This window comes from Cygnus olor, chromosome 4 (genome assembly GCF_009769625.2).
Source record: "Cygnus olor isolate bCygOlo1 chromosome 4, bCygOlo1.pri.v2, whole genome shotgun sequence".
In the NCBI taxonomy this organism is placed as follows: Eukaryota; Metazoa; Chordata; class Aves; order Anseriformes; family Anatidae; genus Cygnus; species Cygnus olor.
Window position 1 is genome coordinate 765,277 of NC_049172.1, and position 19,054 is coordinate 784,330.

General features: G+C 37.0%; 1 protein-coding gene and 1 long non-coding RNA gene across 14 annotated transcripts in view; one reads left to right on the forward strand and one right to left on the reverse strand.

Annotated features, from left to right (window-relative positions):
• The window catches only part of PRSS12 (serine protease 12), a 40,284-nt gene that overhangs the window by 6,370 nt on the left and 14,860 nt on the right, over positions 1-19,054 (forward strand). For 3 of the 6 annotated variants that reach the window (XM_040555705.1, XM_040555706.1, XM_040555707.1), the window contains exons 2-8: positions 2,722-2,860; positions 5,010-5,188; positions 7,333-7,483; positions 10,655-10,833; positions 11,480-11,621; positions 12,573-12,769; positions 15,773-15,914. In XM_040555705.1, the coding sequence (XP_040411639.1) occupies positions 2,722-2,860; positions 5,010-5,188; positions 7,333-7,483; positions 10,655-10,833; positions 11,480-11,621; positions 12,573-12,769; positions 15,773-15,914 (1,129 nt within the window). Of the gene's footprint in view, positions 1-447; positions 572-609; positions 800-2,721; positions 2,861-5,009; positions 5,189-7,332; positions 7,484-10,654; positions 10,834-11,479; positions 11,622-12,572; positions 12,770-15,772; positions 15,915-19,054 lie in introns of those variants that run through there. The other 3 variants (XM_040555709.1, XM_040555708.1, XM_040555710.1) reach the window with 3 other exon arrangements.
• Positions 166-19,054, reverse strand: part of LOC121069475 — a 40,470-nt gene continuing 21,581 nt past the window's right edge. For 5 of the 8 annotated variants that reach the window (XR_005819446.1, XR_005819442.1, XR_005819443.1 and 2 more), the window contains 2 exons: positions 5,036-5,184; positions 357-1,019 (listed from right to left, as the gene is read on the reverse strand). This is a non-coding gene — a long non-coding RNA (uncharacterized LOC121069475). Of the gene's footprint in view, positions 247-356; positions 1,020-5,035; positions 5,185-19,054 lie in introns of those variants that run through there. The other 3 variants (XR_005819444.1, XR_005819447.1, XR_005819445.1) reach the window with 2 other exon arrangements.

Consider the following 19,054-nt stretch of genomic DNA (forward strand, 5'->3'; position numbering starts at 1 on the left):
ACATACTTCAAAGTGCATATGAAACATATAGAGTACTGTATCATTTTACTTTTGTTAGACTCAGTGCTGAAATACTGAGCAAGAAACACTTAGACTGGGCTTCCTAAAATACTAAGCAACCTTTTGGGGGGGGGTTCAACTTTTATTGAAAAAAAAGGCTTTACTTAATGTTTTTCCTGAGGAGCAAATACTGGATTTTGCCATGGATATTTTAGGTTAGGCATAGCTGTAGATATCAACACCAGCCTAAGAGAAAAGTATGAATCAATGCAACCATGTTAGAAATAGTTTTGTTATACCATATATTCAGTTAATAGTTCAGACGTAATAAAAGGATTAATATTAGTTACATGTAAGAACAGGCTCTGTCTTTATTTCCTTTGAGATTATAGGTTAAAATCAAGAATATTTTAAATTTGTTAAAAATTTACCTTTAATAATCATATTGTGTCTTTTTCCCATATGATGGTAGCTTGTTCTTTATTGTATTTTCTTGTGAGATAAACAGAGGTCTGTTACATATTCTACTGTCTTTCAAAGAATGTTGGTGTTCCTATAAGCAGCTGTAGATCTGCAGGAAAAAGGCAAACCGAAATATTTTGTTGAGATATGAGATTAGTTTTTTTTAAATCCTTCATTTTTTGTTTTCCTATAGGTCTTGTCACAGAGGCACATGGAAATAAGGCTCTGTCCCTTCCAGTCTTTGTCCCTTCCTTACCAACTGATACCAGTAGTATGTTTTTCCACCTCAAGGAGGACCATAAGTCACCTGGGGTTCTCTGGGCAAGTGGGCAGCAGGGTGAAGTCTGTTTTCTTTGTTTAACAGTACGTGTCCACAGCGAGATCTCTATGCTTCTCAGACTTCTTTCATGAGGCTTCCATCAGACAGGCAAAGGATTTCACATTTATTTCATTTTTAATTGTTGGGAAACGACTTGCTGATGTGAGAAAGTTATCTCTGGTATCATCTTTCACTCTGTGTACATGAATAAATTCTTCCACTGTTGCCATTGGGAATTCTGCAAGTATAGAAAGAGCAGTGAGCCACATTCTGCCATGGAGGCATTAGAAGATAATTTTAATCATCTAGTACTCCCTTATCCAAATATTTGCATAGAAATGCTGTATAATGTGTACTCAGGAAACACTGTATCTATTTCAATAGGTGTCATGCAGGACCTTAAGCAATCATGTACAAAAATAAACTCATTTTTGGAGACGACATCTTCAAACAATTTCTGGAATTGCAGGAATCATTTTGCTATGACTCCAATTGATATTTGAAGTGGAAATAATAGTCTACACAAAAGTCTGGTGACGAGCAGAAATAAACAAAATTCCAGAGCCTGTCTGTATGTGTCAGAGAAGCATGAAAAGAAAGACTATAAAGACAGAAAAACAACAAGCAGTATGTCTACAGTGTTGCTATAATTAATCCATTAATCATCTTCTGTGCTGAATGATAGCTCGCCCTGTAACATAAGTTGAATAACTTTTGTTTGTAATTTACTGCACAGTAAGTTACCACTGAGAAAATAAATAGGAGGCAAAAAGGAACACACAAAATCAAATTTGAGGTTAATTAATTCCTCAAGTCATTTGGCAGTCATTTGGCTTGGGAATTTTATAAACTATACTGAACTAAATTCAAACCAGAACACAATCTGAGTGAAAGCTGAGAAGAAAAAGTAGATCGACTTATTTTTGCTTTTATTATAATTTTTATTGCATACTCATATATGAACACATATACAACGAAGGCAGGGACAAACATTGACTTTTCTCTTCTACTGCTAAAAATGCTGCAAGCTGGATGATGGCATAGCTTCTGATTTTAAGTAGATCACAGAGCAGAGGCAGATGGATTAACTGAGATTTCAGGCAATATTAATGCACACAATTAGGCTGTTTGATAATTTAACAGAAATTCATTCTTGCTGAATTACTGTTCTGACTCTCTGTTCTGCTTCTGTAGAGTTAGACCTATAATCAGTTTTTTCCCACCTTTATGAGTGCCACTTGGCTACATTCAACGGCAGATACATCTTGCACCTCAAGTAAAACTACTGTAATATAAAAATGCAAAATCTATTAATTTTCTTGGATTTGTGTGTTGTTGCTCCCAAGAAGCAGACTTTTTTTTCACTTATTTTAGAAAATTCCTCATGTTTTTAGCTTGTTTTGTCTGAGAATTTCCTTAAAACCCCTCATGAATTAATAGAACTACATCAAGTGTATTCCTGTCTGAGAACGAGTATGAACAAATGCATTCTTTGGCTAAAAACTACTGACATACATGACATACATAATCTTACATGGCTCAGAGCAAAAGCTATGCAATCCATGTGTTTTTTTTTTTTTTTTTTTTATGCTGGATGGACTTATGTGGAAGATAAAAGCGTAACACATATATAGATAGATTTTGCTCATTTGGGTAGATTATACAGTCTGTACATACTTTCTTTTGGTGGTTAGACCTTTAACTAGGTTGTAGCATCAGAAGAATCAGAAAAGCTATGGAATAAGGTTGTCTGCTTTTATGTATCACATATATATGTTAGATATGACAGAGTACTTCTTAGCTTACAAGTGTGCAAAGTAAGATGGTAGTGCATGAAACAGGAATTCACTCTGCAGAAGGAAAAACAGATTCGGAGTCTATTATGTAGGATAAATGAGTGATGGAGCATCTTGGAGACCTAACTTTCTTCTTTTAACTAGGGTCAGTGAGACTCCAAGGTGGCAAGAATGAGTTTGAAGGCACAGTGGAGGTTTATTTGAATGGAGTCTGGGGAACAATCTGTGGCAGCCATTGGGACAATAATGATGCAACAGTCATATGTCGGCAGCTTGCACTTGGGTAAGTTTTAATCTGAGTAAAAGTCAGTGGACTTATTTTAATGACATTACAGTGTAAAGGGTGATCTTTTGCTTCTTTAAATTGTGTTGTATTTCAAAGAGGTCACTGTGTGAATCAGTATTTCATCTGAAAGCTGTGTGTGGGATCTGACGAAGAGCAGAGGAAGGGTAGATCTGTGCTTTCAAAGTAAAACAAAATCTGCTTTAGTAGGCATCCAGGAGATGTCCATGAGCACAGAAATATGAGGTCTGATCCTAATCTCACTTATGTAAATGTCAATTAAGGGCAGCTCTTGTTAAGTTACTGAGTCTATAAAAATGTAAATGTGGTCAGAATTAGCCTCTCCATGGCCTCCTAATCTTAGAAATATTCCTGGTTTCCAGGAGCATGGTGTTACCCTGGTAATCGTCCATAATATCCTGCCAAAAGACATCTGGGAGGCATCCTAGATTTTTTTGGGAAATGTGGTATTTTTGCTGTGTGCATCTTCCTGCAACTAGATAATCTGTATGGTTTACTTTTACCGTTACACTTCAATAACTAAACACACAAAAAAATCAAATTTTGCAGCTTTACGTTCTCATGAAAACATTTTATATATATATATATTTTAATCAACAGGACCTTTTAACGTAATTTAGTCATTCAACTCCAGATAATGCCTATAGTGATGCTGCAATTCCAATAGCAAGATGAAACTGAGGAAAAGGAAGAAAATGCCCATACCTTCAGGAAGCTTTAAAAATGCAAATTCAGCTTCTAGAAAATCAATGTTATCCAAGTTAGGCAAACAAATATTACTTAAATATCCTCCCTTAGAACTCCGTTCAGTTTGCAGTTTCTCAATAAGCCACAAAGTATGGCTGGATATATTGCCTTTCTAACATTTCTTGCAGTTACATATCAAAGAAGTGATTATGTTTGCTACAAGCAGCAGGGGGCTAGGATACCATATTTGCATTGTGGCATTCCTAATGGTTATTCCACTTTTTAAGACTGCAAGCCAGAACAATATCTAAGCTGTTTTATAATGTTCAATATTAATCTGGACACACCATGCCAACTTAAAAAATACAAGGATTAGGTGGGATAAAAGTTCAGCCATCTGGAGGCTGTGATTTTGCTTATGACTTAGGTGTCTACATGCAATATTTCCTTTCCTCATTTTAATTTAAGTCCTTTTTGCCTTCCATATCCATCCCATTCCAATAAACATTTCAGTTGAACAAGACTGTTATTAGCAAAAGTAGTTCATTGATATGGGTAAATGGCTTGGTCTTTTTAACAGAAATGTCTTACACTTGAATCCAGGCCAAAAAAAAAAAAAGCAAGTATTTGAAAGTATTTGAAATAGCATGTAGTTGAAAGTTTATGTTTATGTTGTCTTGAGTATTTGGCAGAAATGTGGATCTATACACCACAAGGTGAATTCACTAGGTTTTAGTGATGGTTTTCAGGTGCTTCCGTTTTTCTGCTCCTTTGACTTTACAATACCTGGGTTTTGTTTTTAATTTATTTTTGTTGGGCATTATATGGAAGATAAGAACATTCAGTAAGTAGATTCAGTCTGGGAAGGAAAGGAAGCTGTTTATAAATGTTCAGGGGATGGATGCATGGATGGATGGATGGATGGGAATGGCTGAAAAGACAATAATGGACATGAGCCTGATCTAATACAGCATGAGGTGATTTTACAGCCCCATATCATAACCATATTATATGACATGCATATGGGGAAGGGAGAAAAGTGAAAGGCCCCTCTGCATTATTTCTCTTGGAAGTGTATCTGTTGTGGGATGGTACTGTAGGTTCACGTATGGACTGTGGAAGGAACTTCTGTGTTGACTTTTGTAGTTAAGAACTGGGAGAACAGGAATGTGGCTGGCCTTGCAGCAGCACAGGCCAGTATACTAAAATATCCCATGATAAAATGTCAAGATCTGGGTCACATATGTAACACTGTTACTTTGCTCTGTGCAGAAGACAATGCTGAACTGTATGAAAATGTGATGACTTTACACTGTTCAAGAAAGCCCTTTCTTTTCTACCCCAAGATTTATATATAAGTACCAGGAATGAACAGATTTCACAAACAAATGTTCCACTCCCCTTGCCCCCAACTCTAACATCCTGATTATTCTTCTTACAGTGAAAAAGGTACAGCAAAACACATACCATTTTCTGGACTGGGCCTTATTCCTGTTTACTGGAGCAAAGTGCGTTGTCGTGGTGATGAAGCAACTATATTGTCATGTGAAAAAGACATCTGGCAGGATGGAACGTGTCCTCAAAAAATGGCTGCTGCTGTCACATGTAGCTCTTCCCTGGGTAAAAAAAAAAAAAAAACAAAAAACATGGTATTTACCTTATTTAAATGGAAGTAGTAATAATTAATCATTATTAAATAAATAAACTTTATTAGACTTCTTGGAACAGGAAATTAAACAGATTGACTCATAGCATCATTAACTATTTCAGATTCCACTATGCTGTGCAAGCTGCAACTTAGCAGAACCACCTTTTACCTTTTTATAATCAAGAAGCAAATTGTTGGTTTGAGATCCAGGTTGTGAGGAAGGGTGAAGCAGCTAGAATCCCCCAGGGGGCTTCTGGCTGTAAAAGTGGGATCGTTTATCCCTCTCATGTTATTTATTTATTTATTTACTTACTCACTCAGATGTTCTTTGGTAGCCACACATGCTACACATCAATTTGTTAGCTTTTCTTGAACAATAGGGAGGAGCACCAATTTCACTCAGAGGCTAAACACAACTTTAGTACAGAAGTGTCTGATGAGTCTTGGGCTTACATTCCTTACTGTGACTGTGGCTGGCATTGCACAAGGAGCTATAAAATTTGTGTCCTGTTCTGTGTACATTTAAAACAGCAGGTCCGAGGTCTCCTACCTGAAGATTGCCACCTCACACATCACTCATACAAATCAAGTGATATTACCAGGAAAACATATTACCAAGGCTTTTAAGGTATTTCATATTATTTTAACTGATGTGATAAACAGCATCTAAATAGGCAGTTGTGCCACCAGGTTTAAGATGCTGCTGACCTCAAGGAAGGCTGGCAGTGCTGAGAAGCTTGCAGTGGCAGTCTCTTCAGCTGTAAGCAAAACATGTTGTACAGCTGCAGCCAACCCTGTGCTTCTTTTCCTCTCCTACTTGCATTCCTACCCAAAGGTAGATGCATTTTTGTCCTAAAGCTCCACTATTCATGAGGAATATTTTGATGAATGACTTCCCAAACCATAATTTTATTCTTAATTTAGAAAACAGTAGTGTAGAGGAAAGAAAAATCCTTAAGCTAGGAAAGAACTTGAAGGCCAAGGCAAGAGAAACAGTTTTGCCTAAAGAAACTGAAAACTATACATTTGGAAAATTATACTTTTTGACCATAAGGTTTTCCTTCTGCTTATAAAAATGTTCACCAGAAAAGCTTGTTTTGTTTAGATAAACATATTGAAGGCATTTTGTCTGTTTCAATAATGTTGAAAGCAAGATTATCAATAATTCAGAGCCCAGGATATCTGAAATTAGTTAAATTGATCCTGAGATTCTGCAGACTAGATGAAGTTTTCTGAAGTTGCCTGTTCTGCAGGGTTTACTGCCATTAGCATTTTAATTAATTACAAAAGAAACAAACCCAGCAACAACAACAACAAAACCATTTCACACCACTGAATAGTAAGATAGACTTGGAGAAATTCCCTCGATTTTTTTTTTTCAGTCAAGAAATAGATGAAATAGTAGCATTAATTGGTTGGAAGGCATACGCAAAAATGAATCACATTGTACATCATTCAAATGCTATATATGGTTAAACTTTGAAATAACCTTTTAAATACAAAAGTGACTAATTTTTTTACATGGTTTTAAGCTGTTTCTGTTATAGCTTTCTATGGAAATGATGCTTCCAAGAACATTTCCTGCTGCACCGCAAAAGGTCTAATTATTTGAAAAGACCAAAAATGAAACCACATCTCAGAAACAGGCTGACAGGTTAAGGACACAATACTTGCACAATTAAAGTGAGGCATTATAGTCAATGAGATTTCCATGCTTTCACATGAAAACATGAGGGTGAAATTCTACTTCTGTGGCAATGAAAGAATTTTTTGCCTCTTACAGATTTTGTCTTCTGGGACCAAGCTTGTACAGCACCAATTTTGCCCTTATTGGTAGAAATGCAACCACTGACAGGGTGTAGTACTTGGTCCTAAGTATCTGTGGACACTTAAGAAACTCGAGAGCAGTATGGCTTCTTGTCTGTATAATATTTTTCATCTTCTGAGAGTGGAGCTCAGGGGAAACTTGCTAATTTCTAGCAAGTTTAATTTCAGGTTTTCCATCTAATTAGAAAAATTAAAATCTAATTCTTGAGCAGCGTCAGAGAAACCCTCTTTTCCCTTTACTATCAGGATAACAAAATGACCTGTTCCTATAATCTGTGTTTGATCACAGCTTCTGTCTTTACTCCGATCCGGCTGGCTGGTGGAAACAACGCTTACGAAGGAAGAGTAGAAGTCTACCATGCGGGCCAGTGGGGCACTATCTGTGATGATCAGTGGGATGATGCAGATGCTGAAGTTGTCTGTCGGCAGCTTGGCCTTGGGTTTGTTTTTCTATATGTTTTCTACTCCAGCAGCAAAGCAGGGAAGGTAGTAAGATACATAGCCTGGAGTTTTCCAAAGATGTTCTTTTAAAATTGCACTAATTCTTCAAAGCAGGAACTACGTTCATTTATAGAAAGGTCAGGTAGAGTGCCAATACTTTCAAGTCTCTGGAACTTTCATTTATACGATCCAGTTTTCAGTGTCATATGATAGATGCAATTTTGTCTGTAACACAGACATAGGATCTTTCTCAGAATAAATTCTGACTTTTTATTGAACATGCATTACAACTTCAGAAAAGTTGCAATCAAAAACCCTAGGTGAAGACAAGGAAGTTGCTTTTACTGTTAAAATCCTTTCATCCATTTTCATGCAGCTGAAGAGTTTTAACAGCATCCTTGATTTGGAGCGAGAGCACTGCTTTTGTCAGAAAGGATAATCTTTTTGGCCTACCTATGAGAATCTCTGAAGATTTAAGTCATGAATCTCTGAAAACTGTCAGCTTGCATGCACTAAGTAGATACCAGTTTGAAATTTTGAAGTAGATACCAAGTAAGATGCAAGTGATTCTGTCTGAACTAAGCATGGTCCATAATCTAGTCATAGCAGCACAACAGAATTTTCTTGCTCCTCTTCTGAACAGCCAGGGGTGATTTTGATACCACACAGAGGATAACTATCCAGTACATGATGAAAGATGCTGCAGAACTGGGAGGCAAAGTGGAGAACTGCTGAATCACAGACGAAGGAGATGGGGACAACTGGGATGAAAGGCAGATGGGTTGGAGAGGGAAAGAATGAGCAAGATGCAGAGACGATACTAAGATATAAAACCAAGGAGGACTAGGGACATATATAAGACAGCCTGGGCTGAGAACTAAACAGGTCAGTGCAGAGGAGATTGGGATAGAATTCACCTGCAAAACTCTGCTGGAATTATGAAGAATTAAAAGAAGTGGTGGTGAAGGCAGCAAGCTTTGTGGTGTTAACTGGTAGCCCACAGAGTGCACTCATTTTTTAACCTGAAACTGAGGCCATGTACTCCTGCTGGTGCCATCCAAATTAGCTCAAAAGGCTGAGATCTGTGCTGTACCTACAAAGCTTTTAAACCTACTGGTGAGCCATGTGGGAACCAACATGCTCCTTTGACACCAGATTTCCATTTTTCCCCAGTTTATTTTCCTTTTAAGTCTAAGGCTTACATAGAAAAGACTACATTAAAAAAAAAAAGGCAAAGAAAGGCATTACAGGTATTAGTAGCATCTAAAGGTCGTGTAATGTCAGTTCAACCCTCTTGTGTATATGATTAATGATAGAATCATCATCATTAGATGACCATGCATGTTAATATGTTATTTGGAATTAGAAAGGTCATTCTAAAGAAAAGGTAATGTCTAATTAAAAATCTCTCTCTCAAAAAAAAAAAAGGTACTAGCTTCAGACTGAATTTACTAACTTGCCCTGATAAATTCCCAGAAGAAAGCAGAATGTGTTTTGCTAAAATGTTACTTGCTGAGTGCTCGAGGATATTTTTGTTTTGCTCAATTGCTTCTCTGAAGCAATCGCAGATCACAGCTCACCTCCCTGCTGAGTAAATAAGACTTGCTTTTTGATATTTTCCGCGCACCCCACCACTTGAAGAAGGCATCTGGTCATCAGAGAAACAGTCTGAAAATTCACAGCACTTTTAAGATTGAAACGCTTCAGCTTAACAATATGAAAAACAAATAGATTTTAAACAAGACATGAATGCAAAACACAGATTATTTAATTTACCTTTCTCATATGTGCTTTTATTTACTGGGCACATATCATCTACATGGTATCTACCACAACTTCCTACTTCCTTCCTTTTCATAGAACTTTTTTCTGATCTTGATTTAACTTTTTGTAAGCCTCTTATTGTTGCTATTTTTCCCATACCCCTTTTACTGTTTATCAAGAATTCGTATGATCACAAACTGTAAATTTAGTATTGTTTTCCTACAAAAAGAGAGAACAGATTGTATAGCTTTATACAAAGCAGTAGAAATGAAATCCACATCTATCTAAATCCATATACAGATCAATAAAGCACTGCCTTAAAAACATGAACTAATGCAACTCACATTGAAAAGATCACAGCAATGGACAATTCTGACACACCTTCGCAAAAGCCTTTTAAAAGTTTGAATGACTACAGTCTGAAACAAAAAAGCCAAGATCTGCCATGTGTTCAGTATAAACTGAATATCCCTTTCCTGCTAGGTGTTATGTAACGATATTCATAATAAGACAGATATTGAAAACACTTGCATAAAAACAAGACTGGATATATGAATGAAGAAACCATTGAGTGGAAGGAAAACAAACCATGAAAAATCATTTAGATATGGAAGACATTTTATCTTAACAAATAGAACTGGAAAAATCCTGATAGATCATAAAGTGTTGAACATTTCATGATTTCTGTAATGCTGAACCAATGGAGTGTTTTCAGTTTATGTAGGTTTTTGTGCTCAAAATCCCCTATGCTGACATAATGCGTATAACAAGCACAAGGGTACTTATTGGTCTGTTTGCTGTTCTTATTTCTACAACTAATTTACCTTATGACATTGTCAATTCACTTAAGATCTCTTTACCACGGTTTTTAAATGACTAAATGGAGAACAATCATGTTTAGCTGCTTCAGATATGTATTTGAGATTTGTTTAATATGCTTTGGGGTCAACAGATGAAAGTCGTTGTAGGAATCTATAGGATTATTATGACCACATATAAATATTAGATGAAAATTAAAAGTGGAAGCCTCGTACCCATCTGTAAATCTACAATCTTTTTTTAGGAATGTTATGCTTAAAAATTAAGAGACAGAAAAGGAAAGTGTCATAAATATGAAACAATGGAATTTGATGTCAAAAGCATGTTCAAACTATGGAAATGTCAAAACAGCATGCTTAAGTTCAGCTTAGTTGAACTGAAGCTGAGATGGAAGTTGGGCACAGAATGACATCGCAGTGGAGGTATAACACGGGCTGCACTGTCAGCTGGTTACCTGAGCAGCAGCTTCTCAGGCAGTCCTGTTTGCTATTTTAGAAGCTGGATATGCAAGATTTTAGCTGTTCCCACTGCAAGCAAGACTCTTCAGCTTGCCTGTACTTGACTCGGTGTTTGTTCCATTTTGACAGGGGTGTTGCCAAGGCATGGAGCCAGGCTTACTTTGGAGAAGGCTCAGGCCCCGTGCTGCTGGATGAAGTGCGCTGTACAGGAAACGAGCTATCTATAGAACAGTGTCCAAAAAGCTCCTGGCAGGAACACAACTGCGGCCACAAAGAAGATGCTGGTGTCTCCTGTATGCCTCTTGCAGGTAGTTCAATTACCAATAAACACACAAGAACAACAGTGACACCTGTAGAACTGTCATCTCTGGAGAGAGAATTTTTAAAGTCTGTGGTTGCACAACCCCCCCCAGTAATAACATGTTGTGTCAGTATCAAAAAGAGCTGGCTGTTGTCTGTGGAAATTTTAGAGGTACAGAAAACCTCATTATTCCACACAAAGCCTTGGTTCTTCTGCAGCATGCTAACTGGCACTTACTGTACAGGGCATGCCTTAGTCATGTATCGCATCTATCAGTAACAGTAAAGCATAAAAGCAATGGGAAAGAGCAGAATACACAAAGAAAATGATAGGGTGTCTGTACAATGACATCATGCAATTAGAACCCATTCCTGTGAAGTTGGCGTGTAATAAGGGCTTGGGGGATCAAAATCTCACACTTTTTCTCTGGCACTTAAGCAACTGCATTATGCAACACTTCCCAACAACCTGGGCGCATTATGGCATTTCTTTCATCTTCTCATTAAGTGGCATTCAGTGACCAGCACTAGATTTAGTAATCCAATAATGAGATACAGTAAAATATGATGCTATTAATTTTATTTCAGAACAATAATTGGACCTAAGAAAAACTGATTCTTGTTTTTGTTTTTCCTTACTTGTTAATGACACAGATGGTGCATTAAGGCTAACAAGTGGGAAAGGCGGTCATGAGGGACGCCTGGAGGTCTATTATGCTGGGCAGTGGGGCACAATCTGCGATGATGGGTGGACAGAGCTGAATACACAGGTGGTTTGCCGGCAGCTGGGATTTAAGTAAGATTACTTGGTATTAGTTATCTGACTCTTTGACTTGACAATGATGATAGACATTTACGTGAACCCTATATTCTTCAAGAGGCTGTTCTATTAATATTAGGTGAGTGCTTCCTAGAAACTACTGAGTTATGATCCATTAAAGCCTGCTTCCCTCAGTCTCCATCAAATATTTATAGCTTCAGTTTAGGTAGGACAAAAAGCTTCAGCTCAGTCTATGGTTCAGCAGTCTCCATTCACTGAGATCCTTCCAATCATCTTTTTGGCTAAGTGATCCACAGAGAATAATAGATTTGTTGTATTCTACTTTACCTAAAAAAGATCAATTCTTCAAAATCTTTGCTCATGGAACAGCCTTCAAAAATCACAGAGACTTCCAAGGTATAAATCCTTGTGGATCTAGCTCAAAAAAAACCACAGTCCAGCCCTGAGACACCGTTATGTATTGAAAAATATATTTTAGAAAAATTCCCACTAGTTTCATGAATTCGTTCTTAACTATTTTTCACACTGGCTGTGGTTAGAAGATACACTCTCACTAGGTAATCATTGTTGTGCCTTCATACTATGTCAGATCACATTCAAAAAAGCCGAGACCCTGACATTAACATGTATATATGATACTAAGAACATGCTTTAAGTCCCGAAGTCAGTGAGACAGATATGTAATTGGTTGAACAGAGGCCTTAATCAAATGTGATACATTCTCAAGTCTGGTTCAATGTAACAGTAATGCCTTAAAAATACGCAATATCAGGAAACAAGCATATAGTGCTCTCATTGATTTTAATGCTAACTGAACCTGCTCTGTCATGGTTAACACTGTCCACTGTTACGCTTGAGAAATCCTTACTTCTTAAGAAACAATTCATTTCCTTTCTAGTGCTGAAGTATCACATGCCCTCTGATCCCTGTGGACCCAAACATTATGTACACGTGTTTGTTATGCAGGTACAGAAAAAGCGTGCCGGAGAGCTACTCAGAAGGAAACTCTGCTCCCATCTGGCTGGATGATGTCAGCTGCTCAGGGAAGGAGACAAACCTCCTGCAGTGCTCAAGGAGAGACTGGGGAAAGCATGACTGCAGTCATCAGGAGGATGTCAGACTCATTTGCCACCCAGATAATGACAGCCATAAGCTCTCCCTTGGTAAGGCAGCTCTTTGGTAACATCTCAACTGGAGTAATGCTGTGGGTACAGATCCGAGCAAAGCACAGTGTACTTAAAAGGGTGCCCAAAATCTTAATGTTTGGCAGAAGTACTCAATTTAAGACGAGGAAGGGGAAAAGCTCATTTTTTTCCTGAAGATCATAAGGAAACAGTAGAGAGAGATCAGCATGAATTTGTAAAGTAGCAAAGTCAGATTCCAGCGGTCCTGTTTAGATTCTCTAAATCTAAATGAAGATAACTTCATTGGATTTTAGAACTGTTCAGCCCTTCCCAGTGGTACACTGCATTGCACTCAGCACTCTCCAAGTTCTAAGGAACTGCCTCGTATTATCAAAAGTTGGAGAGGAAACTGTACATTGAAAAATATAAATCAATAGTATATCCTCCTATGGCCTTACATATAGACAGTCTGAAAAAAGAGCTACAGAGAAAGAAGGCAAATTCAGAGAGAGCAGGAAGAAACGGTGAGAAGCATGACATCCTTTCTGTATTACTATTGTCTCTCACCTGATTGTGCCTGGGTGCTGACCAGGACAGAATGACACAAACACAGATCGAAAAGCCAATTCCAATGCCAAAAAGCATACAAACTTGTATGAAGAATAAAAAACAGTTAAGAAATCAGAGAGAAATACCAATTACATAGAGATATTGTAGAACAAAACACATACAAATGTTTTCCAAAGATTCCTAAATCCAGATGTAGATAATCAAACAAGAATTATGGCTATCAGATATGCACAATAAAAAGACTGGAACAATGTGTTGCTCAGCATTTCTGAAAACAGGCTTCACTTTTTTGATTTGCTACATACAAATGTCATTACTTGCCAGGAACTTTTTACAAAATTCTTGCCAATATTCTTTGAAATTTAACCAGGTATATTTTAGTTGATTCAAAACTAGAATTAACAAAGGAGCTAGTGGAATTAGACTCACTGCTTCTCCTGAAATCTAATGGACTTGTATGCCTGGGTTCTTGAAGTTCTCTGGAAATTACAGGCTGAAGGCCTATGTTGGAAACTAAGACATGGATTCACTGCATGGCATTGCTACCTGTTCTTAAAACAATCTGCACTTCCACATGCACTTTTCTAGTCTCTCCCTCCTTCTGGTCTTTTTCTTTACAGCCTTTTGACCTTTAAGAATCCAATGAATGTTTTATTTTGCAGTACAGTTCCATTATGTGTAGATGATGTTGAATCATATTTGGTAGAAAGAATTTTCTCAGACCAAAAATAACAGGAATCCAAATCATCACTGCTGTCTTTACAGATGCAAACCATCTGTGCTGCTTTGCTCAAGTTCCTATAAAGTGTAATCTTAGCTGAAGGAGGTCCGGTTCAGTTAAATGCATCCATATGGCAACATTCTCACATCCCCATTACCAGAAAGTCATATTAATTTTGTGCTCATAAATAAATACATGCTAAAACACAGGCTGATGAGTTAACAATAAAACAGATATACTGTATTGTGAATATCCCATGCCTCTAGCTGGGTAATATAATTTACACCTAAATCATATTCTTCCAGTGCAACACATCATTTCAACAACAAAATGAAGATGGTGTGTCTAACATTTCCTAAAGGCTTCCTGACTGGACAGGGGACAAAGACTCTATTGTTGCTCTTTACTTTCCAGCACTTGAAAAAATCATTTTTTTTTCTCCCTTTAAGAATGAATTCAGTGGAAAAATATGAGTAGATGATATAACTTGAGGAGATACAGACATTAAGGGACACTAAAAATACAATATACCATAAAACCCACAACATTTGTTTAGTATATAAGATCCTGACAATGTAACTAAACAGAAAGTTGATGAAGCAAACACTTGTAACTGTCCAGGCACTATGAACTCCAATGAGAACAATATGCTTTAAATTACATTTGAAGCAAAAAGACTTTTTTTTCCCTAATTTAATCAGTGAATTAAACCAGATCTAACCAGCTCTGCACCAGATTAAGGTAATTCATGCCCTAAATTAATCTGAATTAAATTTCAAATGCAAGTATCTCAAAATAGGCTTTTATTTAAGAGCAAAATTAATTAATTTCTCATCCTTACAGTGTTAGAAGAGATTTGGAATAGATTAGAAGGATGAAGGACAACCTTACCAATTATTCAAAATAAGGAATACTAATCAGACAATAAAGATGGCATAGTAGAAGATTCAGAATGTGATTCTTACTTAAACAGTATAAAGAGACCTCAAAGGAATTCGTAACTGTTTTAAGGCTACCTTCATACTATAAAGGAGTCCTAATGTAAGTAAGAATCAACTATGTACTTCACTTAATGTTTCAAAATTTAACTATAGGCTGAGCACTGAACAAATCATGATTAATTAAGTCTGACTAATCCACGAGTGAGATTTTCTATTATGAACATATCTGAATAAAAAATCAATTTAAAATGCTAGAAAAATAATCACACTTTGTTAAAAACACACTGTAGATCATTATGCTATCACACAAAATACGCTACAGAACAGCATGTATAACAAGTAATAACTGAATTTCAGCACAATGCTGTACTTTTATGGTGAGATTGTGGTAAGATGAGTGGTATCAACCGGTCTGAGAATGGATTTATGAACTAAGGTATTGTTACATTTATCCACAACGTTTCTGCAAGGAGAAGGTGTCCCATGGATGGCTACCACAACAAAAACACCTCAGGTGTCTTTGCCATTAAGGGGAAAATTGTTCTGTGCCCACTGTGGTCAAGTTATGCCCTATGCCCTACGCACTATGAAGTCCAAAGCACAGAGAGTACAGTAGTATTTCATAATGCCTTACACTCTGTACAAACTACTTCCTTTTGTCGGCTAGGGAAAAATATGTGACTACTTTATCAGCTGACATTAGGCTTGCTGAGCATAAAGATCAGTTGACCCTGTATGCTGAATGTAATGACTTAAAGTACTAGTTCTTGCTTATGTTGTTGTGGGTTGACAGCTGTAATTTATTCCCAGGTCCTCCCATCAGGCTGATGGATGGTGAGAATAAGAAAGAAGGACGTGTAGAGATTTTTATCAATGGTCTGTGGGGCACAATTTGTGATGATGGATGGTCTGATAAGGATGCAGCTGTAGTCTGTCGACAGCTTGGCTACAAGTAAGAAAACTTGTTAAGCTGTTTCTCAAGTTATCTGTTTGCCATATCTAACAATGTTAAGTTTATGCAACCAAATATCACCAAATTACGTCTGTTGCATAATATATGTCTTCTAAAATTCGTCTGTTTGGCATAATTGCTGTATCTAAAAAAGTTTGCACAACTCAATATCACTGATTTATGTCTCATCACATAACAGATACATTTTAAAAGTGGTATGTTTGGTATTCTTTTAGAAAAACATTTATACTGTAAGTAGTAGTAGATTATATCTTCAAAACAACAAAACTTGTATTATCTCTGACTGAATCATCTCTTTGGTCTGCTCCATCTTCAGCCTCTCTAGCCTTTTATATTTCTCTCCCAGATGACCAAACTCAATCACTTATCCCCACCTTCTACTTTGCAGAGGTAGGCAGTTGGATGGATTCTCAATTTCTGTCATGTGAGAACAGGGGTTTAAGATTATAGGATACAACAAGATACATGTTTCCTGAAGGGCTAAGGATAAACAAATTTTAGAAATCTAAAACTAGGTTCCAGAAACTGGGAGAGCTTGTCGGAAATACTGGATCTTGGCGACCCTGTGTCTAGACAGTCGCATTCCACAAACCTGACTGTGCTGTTAAGTACAATGATAAGCTGGAATTGCTTCTGGGCCTAGGAGTTCACGCACAGATCTTTTTGTTGAAGTTTAAATTATATTTAGTGGTGACTCGGCTGTTCCAAAGCAAGACTGGAGCTACTGGGTTCGTGCAACTGAGCTTGAGGGTTGATGAATGTTGTTTCTTTAGTAATAAACACGATGACCCTTTCCTGGGAGGAACTCAAAAAGCACTTAACACTGAAGTTGACATCAGTTTTCCTAAGACTGATGACAGAACTAAACGTTATCATTCAACTCCCTTTACAATGCTATGTTTAGTTCCCAAGTCTTTCCTGCTGGGGAATCTTTAATATACCTAGCCTTGCATTACATTCCTTGGAAAAAAATTACATATTTATTATTACAAATGGGAGAAATGACTGCCTTAAAAAGGAAGAATTATGTAAACAAAGGGTAAAGATTGAGAACATGTACTTAATTTTTCCTGCATATATTATTCATAATGTCCGTGGTTGTCTGTACATTTATTTAATGAAATCCTACTTTGGAAAATTCTCAGCTATTTATTAGAGTTCATTTCTGAGGCTGAAACAAGAGAATCCTTGAGCTGGCAAAATCCCTAGGTTCAAAACAATACCAGTTTTAAAGATGCCTCATTAAGCTGGTTTGTCAAACTTGGGATTAACGTTAGGAAAACATTAAAAAAAAAAAAGAAAACAGCCTTACTAATTGGCTAAGAAGTCATGAAAACAAAATAATTAATAGCAACCTAGTCAAAGTATATTTGTAGCAGGATAAACACTAAGAGAACATGCACCTTTTCTGAAGTACTATCTACAATGTGATTGTATTTAGCATACAAAAGAGTATTTTGATAGAGTGAGCAAAGAGCAAAAGAGGGTTTTAGAATCTCCTTCATTTTTGTAACGAATAAATAAAATTCAATAAAATTGTATTCCTTTCATTTAGGACAAGGTTATAAGAACACACGTGTGCAACCCCCCAAATAAACAAATACCCTGCCATTAGTGCTCCAAAAATGATCTAATACAGAAATAGAAGTCTTCTCAGCTAGATGGCCCTCTGTATTAATCAACTAGATTTCCTCATTAACAGCATTATTAATAATGGTAATACCACTTCTGAAGAGCTCAGCATGTTATTGTCTATGGCCTTGTGTCTGAGAAAAGCTGGAGGATAAGACCTGAGCCCACCCTTCTCTCCAGGGACAGATCCGAGCAAGCAAGGTTATTTCTCTGATGGTCATTTCCGCATAGACAGCTGTCTTGGCAAGCAACAATTAAGTGACACGCACCTTCGATAAGGGTGGTCTAAAGACTAAAAACACTTGTAAGATCATGTTCCAGCATGTAACAAACACAAGACTTTTAACGCTTTTACACTTAAAGCCTTCCCAATTATATGAAATAATTTACTCTATTAACCTGTACTCCTTGCTTTAGGATGCCATGATTTTTATATTTGTTTCCTGGTAGATGTTCTTAAGCAGCTCTGTTCATTTGTTTTTTGTCGAATGGGTATGGACATACTTCTCATAGCAATTACCTGACAGATTACTGATGCACAGTAAGAGACAGATAGCTATCATATAAAGGTATCAACAGTCTATGCAGTAAAAGTTCCGTGATTTAATTCATGGCAACGCATGACTGCAATCCACATATGCTAAATTTCCTCCTCTCTCTGTCTTTCATCTATAATATTTACATATGCAACCTCATACATGTCAGTATTCTTTGAGATTTGCCTGGTAAGCCAGTGGAGGCAGTGCCTGCAAAGTCTGTACAGACAATTACCTACTTCTCTGGGAAAGGCTAAATCTACTGTGGTGACTCACGACAAAGGAGCAACTTTAGAGCAATGCCCTAAAGCAGAAACTTTGTATTCTGACACAGAGATACCTAAACCAGGTTAAGATTTTGCAATGAGAGCCTGTGCTGTCCCAGTATTTTGTAAAACCATACATGGTTCAGCTGCCCTTCGGTATCAGGGAGTTGGACATACTTTCTAGTTCTCTGTAATCAAAGTATTATTCACAAAAGAAAATATTTGGAGCAGTAAGAGACACATTGCTTGTGACTGACAAACTAATCATCCTAAACTCATCAGGCAAAGATTGTCCTATACTGGTTCCAAAGTCAGTTAAGGCTTTGGATTATCTGGTAAATACTTGGTGGCCATGGAAATTAAAAATGTCTAAGGACAGTTGACCTTGTAGTATCATCTCTGTGAGATAAGCATCATGCTTCCCTTTCCTGGCTTTTTACAATTTGTGAATTCTAAATAACATTTGCTACTTAGAAATCCTGTCCCCTTCCCTTCAATACATGGAAACGAAATCCACATAGGCAAGGCTTTCTACGTGCAAGTTTGAAAAACAGAGGAAATTTGTATGTATTGCTTTCATGTTTGAATTACAATATATTCTATGTTATGAATTAAATTATATCAATATGGGCAATTAAGGGCTGGATTCTTTGAGTTTGATCCAGCAGAAATCCAGCGTTAATGA